The 9,916-nt window shown below is 30.2% G+C and overlaps 1 protein-coding gene across 1 annotated transcript; it reads right to left on the bottom strand.

Annotated features, from left to right (window-relative positions):
* Positions 1-3,402: 3,402 nt before the first annotated feature.
* Positions 3,403-9,512, bottom strand: LOC124945639 (aspartic proteinase 36-like). The gene is made up of 10 exons (XM_047486110.1): positions 8,943-9,512; positions 8,714-8,843; positions 8,307-8,554; positions 6,942-7,166; positions 6,581-6,740; positions 6,434-6,507; positions 5,898-5,988; positions 3,824-3,899; positions 3,655-3,726; positions 3,403-3,575 (listed from the first exon to the last, which is right to left on the bottom strand). Exons 1-10 carry the CDS (start codon positions 9,188-9,190, stop codon positions 3,403-3,405), a joined length of 1,497 nt encoding a protein of 498 aa, XP_047342066.1. The 5' UTR covers positions 9,191-9,512.
* Positions 9,513-9,916: the final 404 nt, after the last annotated feature.

The following is a 9,916-nucleotide window of genomic DNA, read 5'->3' as shown; positions in this document are numbered from 1 at the left end:
GCTCTCTATCATTCCTCATAATAATAATAATAATATTTGTTTGTATGTTAACTGTTTCTTTAAATAAAATATGCAAATGAATTCATACTTAAAAGAGATTGTTATATATTATCATTTTTGTCTATTTTCTATAAAAGGGTACCTGCAAAACTTATCAAAAGGCAACAAATAATAAATTCAATCCATGTCCCAATTGGAGAAACTATGGTGAGCTTCACCATTTGGTTGTTTATTAAGCAGGATTTTTGATCGAGCGGATGGATATGAGAATATCGAATTATGTAAATACTTTAAGAATTTAAGGATTCGTCTGACGTTGTACCTAAATTAGTTTTATAATAAAATCAAACAGAACAAAATAAAAGTGTTATGTTTTTTCCCTAATTCAAACCTAGCATCTTCACTCGCTCTTCAATTCTAAATTCTTCCGTTCATGGATTCATTTTTTCATGTGACGATAAATTTTTATTTAAAAGAACCCATACTTTTTGTTTAATAAGTTTGCTACTGAATTAACATACTAAAAATGTTAAGAATTCAATTTTTATTCAAAACACTTTAAAGTATTTTTGTTTGAAGTGTGTTATTGTAAGCGGAGACTGATTTTTTATTGTATTCTAGTTCTCTGTCATTAAAAAAAGTGTTAAATCCTTTTAATAAAATTTTAAATTTTTAATCTAATTCTTTTCTATTCCAGCTCAACCAAACATGGAAGCTTGTTATCTCCCATATGCCCCTTTTTCAGATCAATCAAAATCAAAGCTTTACATTTTTATTATTAAAATTCAATACAAAATTCTGAAATATGAAATAAAGTCCAACTCGATCCGTTTTTTTCCAAATATTTTCTCGTTCTTTTACATCATCTTTCACAATCTTTACATACATACATCGACTACTTCACGAGAGCAATTCACCGGGAAGAGTAAAGCAGTGACATGTGAAGTGCTTCACATAGAAAGCGTTTCACTTGAAAGAGCTAAACAACGATAGGTTAAAAACTTCACCTCAAAGAGTAAAGTGACGCTTCACCGGAGAGCGCTCTACCTGAAAGAGTAAAGTAGAGACAGATTTCACCTAAAAGAGTGAAGCAACGACATCCACCTAAGAGCGCTTCACCTCAAAATGTAAAACAGTGACATGTGAAGTCACATTCAAATACATAGTTTCACAATAACTAACTAATAACTATATTTCGGAATAACTTGCATAGTTATTGAGTTTAAGCGTAGTTTCAAAAGACTCACATGATAGTTTAAACATAGTTTCACAATTCTAGCTAATATTTATCAGCTACGAACATCACAATAACTATAGTTAATAACTATCAGTTTAAACATAATTTCAGAATATTTAATTATTATCAATTTCAAATACTATATATACGTTACCTCTCAGATTTATTGGATGAGCGGTTGTTGTATACATTGACCGCGATGAGAGTTCGTTGGTTATTTCTTGAATATTAACAAAACAGAATCTTGTTAATTATAAACATATTCAAAGTAGAGTTTCGTAGAAATAATGTAAAACGTACCATTTTTACGAGTTACAGAGTTTGTTTCCGACAGAATCGTGAAATAGAGCAACTTTGGGTAAATATCGTGAATCGTCGTTGGGTAAAGAATGTGAATCGTTTAGAGCAAAAATCGTGAATTAAGGGTATGTTTGGTTAGGGGTATAGAGGGGTACTACACTATTGGTATAGTATAAACTATACCAATAGTGTTTTAATATGGTGTTCTTTTACATTTTACATTTTTACTGTTAGATATAAATTATATCCCTGTATAATTTATACTTCATATCTGTTACTATAAAATAGTAACTAGTCCCATCTAGGTACAACACTATCTTGTATAGTTAAATTTTTAATTTCTTATTATATCTTTTATTAATATTATATATAACATATTATTGTATAATATATTAAATATTTTATTTAATTTTAATATTATTATTATTATATATAATCATTTTTAATATATATTTTTTTTAAATAGTCAATATTTTAATTAAAAAATATTTATTTATTTTTATAACGATAATTTTATTAATTATTATTTTCTATATTTACTTATATTATAAATAATATTTTTATTTCAGTTTATTTTATTAAAATTATTAATAATATTAAAATTAAATAAACATAATTTATCATTTATATTATAATTAATTTTTTATATTTTAATTAAAATTACATTAATTATTAAATAATAACAAAACAATAATTTATAATAATAAACAATATTATTTATAATATAAATAAATAAATAAAATAATAATATTAATAATAATTTTAAATTAATATTTATTGTTTATACAACTTATACTATATTTTTATACCAAACACAAAATTATAAATCATATACAACTTATACCATTTTTTATAATTCTTACCAAACATCAATAACCTATACAACTTATACTACCCTATATTATTTATACCTCGTTACAATTTATACCTCTATACAACTTATACCCTATATAATTTGTACCACGTACCAAACACTACCTAAAGAGATAGAAAAACTATTATGTATGTGAAGGATTGTGGAAGATGATGTGAAAGAGTAGAAAGATATTTCAGAAAAAAGATGTTAGTGCTTTATTTCAGATTTCAGATTTTTTTTAACCCACTTAATTTTAAGTGGGTTGATTGCTCCGAAACAGGGACAGTCCAAACCAAAATATTCGAACTGAGTTGATAATTAAAATGTTACGATTTTCACCGATTAAATAAAATTTGGAATTAGTAAAATCTTACTATTTTAAATTTATTATTTAAAAATTTTACTAATTTATAAATTGTTTTAATTTTATTATTTATACAAATTTGTAAAACTAAAGTTAATTTATATCTACGAATTCAAATCAGGAATTATATATGTAATTGATTTTGTAATTATAACTAAATATTTTACAAAGTTTAACCATTTTAAATAAATTATCAATTTTAAATGTCTGGATTCTTTTACTTCTATTGTTGGTGTCATAGTTAATAAAATATTTACATTATTTTTGTAAAATAAGTTCAATCTATTTACAAATACAAAATAAATTTAGATTAAAAATATGAAAAATAAATAATAAATGTGAAGACTCGTGATTGATAGAGCAAAAAATTCATGTCTTCAAAGTCATAAATTCTTTGCACTAAGATTATTTAAAAGAAAAATCTAAAAGACAAAATAATAGAGAATTTTGTAAACTTTGCTGCTGCTTATATGATGGAAACATCTCAAATGTAATTTGAATGAATAAAATTAGTGCAATTTACATGAGAAAGTAACAACATATATTTTTCTTTATCCTATAAACCACATTTTTCTTTCCATATAGATAAAATATAGTATAACAGATTTCCTTATAACAATGGAAACACAAACATTGTTTGTTGCTTTATCTTCCCCAATGCAAATCCAAATTTTGCAGGAAACAAGCAAACATTGAAAATGTTAGTACCATCAAAGTTATCCATCCTGCAGTTACATTGTCGCCCGAGGAGAGATCATGGTACCCAACGTCGTAAATTGCACCAGTCTCCTCATCCTTTATCTTTATCGGACTAGAACCTGAAAAATTACACGCAAACGGGTGGTTATGCAGAAATAAAAGGAAAAAAATTGAAATTTGCGCGAAATTTGTACTTACAGTTGTACTCTGTCCATCCAATAGTTTGATTCTCAAGGTCATACAAAATAAGTTTATCAGCTAGCACCATATCTGCATATAAAATAACCAATAATAAGAACAGATAATAAGCCTGATGGAGACAATAATAAGAACAGATAATAAAAAAGGCAGAAAGTTATAAACACACCTCCCAAAAGCATCATATTCTGACCATCTTTTGATTGGATGCCGCTACTCATCCAACCAAAACACCAGGTATCCTCCTGCAAATTTGTTTCGTCAATATTTATGTGTCTCCATGCAAGAGTATTATAGAATAAGGCCATGATGAACAACACTAATATAAACATGATCATCAAAAGTCAAGAAATTCTAACTTCCTGAAGTTAATACTCATTCCAAGTTCAGATCATTATGTATGGTTACGAGTATGTCTGATGATGGCGAGCAAATTTTGAGAATATTGAGAAAAAGAAACTATTTGATGGATGAAAGGCTGGCTTGAGCATGCGGATGAAGCTAATCTTGAAGACAAACCAGAAGATCTCAAAGCTAATTGTCGGAACAACCATTAATGGAGGGATTAAACTAAGAATAAGAAGAAGAATAAAGATCTAGTCTTTGTTCTTGGTGAAACGGTACAAACCAAGAAGACAATAGAGTTTTGGTGATACAGAATTGAAGAAGAAACTCTAAATGTAAATTGCATTTCTGATAATTAATAAGAGTTACATTATCTGCATTATATAGCAGATTAAAAGAAAATATTTGTTATGAACAAACTAATAAACTGCTTTTATGAAACAAATTAGCAGTTCTAAAAATTTGACTAATAAAAGTTTGGCCTACATGATTTGTAAATGTGAGTTTTTCTTAATCCACTACACTTTCCCTTGAGGAGGAGGGGGTTTAAAAATTTAGAGTTATTAGGAGCAATTATTAAGTAATTATAATAGTTATTAGGAGCAGACTAGTTATTTTTGTTATCAGTTGTAATCATCTTGTTTGAAGCACACCAATACTATCTACTTTCAGTTTAATTAGTTTCATCTTCTTCAAAATCTTTTAGAAGGAATACAGAAGTTGACTATTTACAGACCTAATAATATTCTATAGAAGCCCAAAGTTATTAACTTATTAGTAAGTTTTTCTAAAACCATAAGTATCCTCAACAAGATTTCAGAGTACCAAAAGTGGGGAAATGAAGATTTTTAAGTTGTGCCAGGTCTCTTTCTGAGATTCCATACATTGGGGCTTTTCATGAGAGTTCAAACTTTATCACATATCTTTCTCCCTAGTTTTATTAGTTTTCCAATCTATACCTACTAAATAATTAATTGAAGAGGAAATTAGAAACAAATAAAATCTACATAGAAGTTGATATATATATATATTTGAGGATATATTGATATACTTTCATTAGATTGCATTTAAAATTTTAAAACCAAACATTAAATAATCTTTTGTTAATGCCTTTTCTTTTTGTGGGTATACAAATGCTAAAAAATGATCATATTGGTTATAAAATATTGCCAAACAAATGTGTTTTCTTGATTTATATTAATATTTGACTAATCTTTAAAAAACCAATAAGAAGACATTATTGGACAAGAACAGTGGGAAAGCTACCAAGTCCATTGATAAACTCACTTTCCTATTTTCTTGTAATCCAAGTGACCAAAGTGTGGTTTCATTGGCATTAGTCAGTGGACTTCATGTATTTAATCCTTTGCATAGTTAGCTTTCTTCTCCCAATTAGGACATTCATTTCGATAGTGTCCCAATTTGTGACAACCAAAACACTCTAATTAAGGACTTATCAATTGTTCTACCTCTTCCTCTACTGAGGAGGACACAATACTCAAAATGTGGAATAGTAACTGCTTATACTATTAAGGACCATTATAGAATAAAAAATTGCAATTGGAAAGTGTTTTTCCAAGTGGGCACATATTGGCGAAAGTGATTACATTTTATGGGGTGGAAAATAACTTTAGGTTCTTTCCCCCAGGGGCTTATTTGGTTTGGACTTTTTCTGTCAAATATCTCATCTAGATGTGGGTAGATAAGATCACATTTAAATAAGATGACAAAAAATGTATTGGCGATTTCCAATACCTCCTTAAACTAACTAAGACAAAAAAAAAAGTGCTCATGGAATAGATGTTGTGCTCTTAAACATGTAAGTCATACCAATTGGCATGTAAAATGGGATTAAAAAAAGAAAAGAATCCACGTATCTCTATTGCAAGAATACTTACTCGGACTTGGAACAAGTAATCATGCGGATAAACTGCCAAATAAAGTGAATTTTGGAAAGTGAATTTGACAGCTGGGAATCCATCATCTACACTGAACACAAGAGAAAAGGAAAGTAGTAAAGATTACATAATTTCTTGGAAAACAAATTGCCGGTATAAATTTGAAATATATATATATATATATATGAATCTAGTAGACCAATTTAATGGTTGAGCAGTTCACTAAACAACATGAAGAATTTGAATAAGAGAATATGGATAAATAAATATCAAAAACTTTTATATGCAACTGAAAACCAAACCAAATATTCAAAACAAATAGGTGATGAGATCAAGCAAAATATTAGGTTTCGAGCAAATAAAAACACACAGATGCTGCAAGGATAAATTTGATTTTATTGGAGATGAACCAAATATCATTACCCATATTTTCCTCTTTTTTCCAGAATATTTTTACACATAATAAAGAAGTTGAAATCCTTTACTTTTTTTCCCAGATTCCAGATACTAAGGGAGACATGTTAGGATGGACTTACCTTTTACTATACTCAAAGCATGTGAATGGCTGCTCAATGTTAATGAACTTCAAATTGGGCTGACCATCCAATATCTGATTAGGTTACACAAAAGAGCAAATGAGATAAGAAACAGTAAAACAAAAACTGATAACCTTTCAAATATACCTCTGCAATTAATGGATTGTAGATTTCATCCGGAAGATATGCCAAGGTAGTACCACTATCAATAACAGCCCCTCTGTCTGTACTACCGAATAGATTGGATGAAAGTTGTATAACAGTTTCATCTACTTGAATTGTCTTCAAAATAACATTGTAATGTGGCCTAAATTTGTCAAAAAGAATAAGAAATTAATTTGAGAAAAAAAGTGCATACATGTTTTTTTTTCTAAAGAAATTTTTCATTACATCTTTAGCAATATCCAAAGAATAGGTACAAGCAATACATAACAATAACATCTCAAATATTTCTGTGAGACCCAAGAGAATGAAAAAAAAAACACAGAAAGATGAGAAAATATCATACTGGTTAGGGATTAATGGAGTGTAATTTAGTTTTGGCTCCACCACTTGTCCAATAGCAAAAATTCCACCTCCTTGACTACCGTCCAAGCAATGTGCAAAAATCTTTTTTACCTTTCCAGAATTGGCAAGCTGTGATAGCATTGAAGAGTTTGATTGTCCAAAACCAACTATTCCATCAAGTGCATCTGAACTTGAACCAAGCTGCCCAGATTGATTAGTTGCATACCTATCAAAAAGATAAACAAAAACTTGTCCAAATTGCCAAACTTAAATCGCCAACATTAATTATGAACAGAAATGAACACAAAATGCAAATGTAAATAACTTCTCTGTTTTCTAATTTGCGGTTAGGAAGTTTCATAGAATTGGACAACAATGAACTACCTTTTTTCTTAGCAAAAAGAAACACGTATTAAAAAACAGCTTCAATTTCCATGCACATGGTGCATGCTAATAGGTACATTCATGTCATATATTCCAAGGAACTCTTAGCCCTTTAGGCATTGTTCAGTTGAAAATTTTCAAACAATCTCAAACAAATCAACCATCATCATCTCATCCATCATCTTATCAATCACATCACTCAACTCATTAACCAAAATACTAAAATACTCTTAATTTATTTTTTTATAAATTTATCATTACAATATATACCCCTTTAAGTCTTTTTACCAAAAAAAAAAACTCACTTTTTCAAAATCTCTATCAAAGAGATTATTTAAATAATTCCATGATCCTTCCTATACTGAACAAACTCCAATAATAGACCAAAAAGAAAAGGTGCATTAAAATTCTCTACAAACACATTAATTTTCTTCTCAAAAGATTGTTAATAAAAAACTATCAAAGGAAATTATCAACTTCCCCGAAGCTACCACCCAAGTAGCTCAAGTAGAAAGAGGTGAACTTGAGAGGTCTCAAGTTTGACTCCCCCTACAAGAACCTTGACTGAAGTAGGGTCACAGTGGAGGGATATTTTCTTTGAGAAATAATGGTTGGTGTTAAACCTTGTTCTAGAAAAACAAATACGACCCAATTAGTTAAGTTATTCTAGTGTGGGGTCTAAGAGTTGGTATAACAGTCAGTCCCATATGAGCTAAAAAAAAATATTGTTTTATGAAAAAGTAGATTATTTGGTGTTATTTTGATTACATGAATATTTAACATTACTATAAAAAATAAAATAACCATTCATCAAACAATGCCCAAGTCTCATTGGTAGAAACCAGATGGGGGGATGGTATGGTGGTGGGAATTATAGGGTTCACCTGGAGCTAGAAGGTCATATAGTGTTCTCCTAAGACTTTCCTAAGAACATTTTCGGATCACTCACACATAAACCAAAACAAAGAGAAAAAGAACTCACCCGAATGCGACAGTACCATTCATGATTGTGGTTTTAAGATTTCCGGAAGGCTTTTCGAGCTGTATAATATCCTTCACAAAATGTCCAGAAGTCGAGCTCCCATCTCCATAAGTAACAGCATATGGGCAACCTGCTCCAGCCTTACAACCACTAAGAGCATTTCCAAATACCACATTGCAGAATTCTTGATCACAAGTCACTTCCTTTGCAGTTGAAGAGGCTTCTGGATCATATAGTCTTAGTTCTATCTGTCATACAACAACATTTACACTTATAAGTTCTAACCATAACAAAGATTCCACAAATACAGATATCATCTTCCTACAATAGATATTCAAGATTACAGAATCAAATATTCATTAAATCAAGGGTTCAATTCTGATAATAATAGATAACAAGAAACATACACCAAGATCACTTTTCTTTGGGCATTTGGTGCAACCGATACCGTTCACCCACAGAATATCACTCCCTGTATCAACCTGCACATAGTATACCTCCGATGGAGTTCCTAATCCCACTTTTGTATAGTACAGCCTAAAACATCATCCAATCAAACAAACAAACAAAAGACATTTCATAATTTCCTGTCATATCTAGGTCGAACAAAAAGAAAAGAGATAGTGAGAAACGAACGCTGTTTCCGTTGGACTTCCATCACCGCCCAGAGCGATATCAACCGCTAAACTTCTACCATGACGACGATCATCATGTTCCCTGAACAAACTCAAATGCCTTCCACGCCCGCCAAATTTGTGCTTAACCTTAAAGACCGCATTAGCATTCACAAAATTAGAAGCATCCAGAAACAATCCCAGCACAAGAAGAAACAAACCAACAACCGCCAATCTACTACTCCTCTCTCTTCTGATATCCATCACCATTGCATCTCTATATCACCTATCCGATTACAGCAAAGAAATTGGCGTTTATAACCGTGTACAGTTCAGAAGAAGAGAATGTTGATGCTTTAATTGATGTTTTCGGTTTTCCTATTGAATGTAACGAAGAATTTGAGATGGAAAAGAAAAGAAAAACTGTAATGGTGGAAATGAATCGACGGACGGACCCTCCTCTTTGTCCGTAGGCGTTCGAACAAGGGTTGGCGAATCAAAAGCAGGTCTGGAAGAGACGCAAATCTTGAGAGAGAGAGGAGTGGAGGTAAAATCGGGCTTTGGGACCTTTTCTGTTTATAACGGCAAACTGACAATTGGTTTAAACTATTTCTTTTATAAAGGATATAAAGATCAAATTAAGCCCCCTTATATCCATGATCAAAAGTTATCTATACACTTGTTTGGTGTGGTTATCTATACACTTGTTTGGTGTGGTATACTCTAATTTTGTATATTGAAAGTTTCGATATATGAAAAATTGTATCGTTATAGTACCGTTATTTTGGTATAACGAAATCTCGATATGATACTAGTAACATACCGATTATACTGAATATTGAAGGTGTTGAGTTTTGCAACAGCAAAACTACGGATTTTCTTAGAAATCAAGCCTGTAACAAATCAGTTTCCAAATCGTTTATGACGAATAAAAAATTTACTAAAAACTGAAATAGCACAAAACAATAACAACAAATTGGACGAAATGACTCTGAA

Source organism: Impatiens glandulifera, chromosome 1, assembly GCF_907164915.1.
Source record: "Impatiens glandulifera chromosome 1, dImpGla2.1, whole genome shotgun sequence".
NCBI lineage: Eukaryota > Viridiplantae > Streptophyta > Magnoliopsida > Ericales > Balsaminaceae > Impatiens > Impatiens glandulifera.
This window is presented reverse-complemented; position numbering and strand designations above follow the sequence as displayed.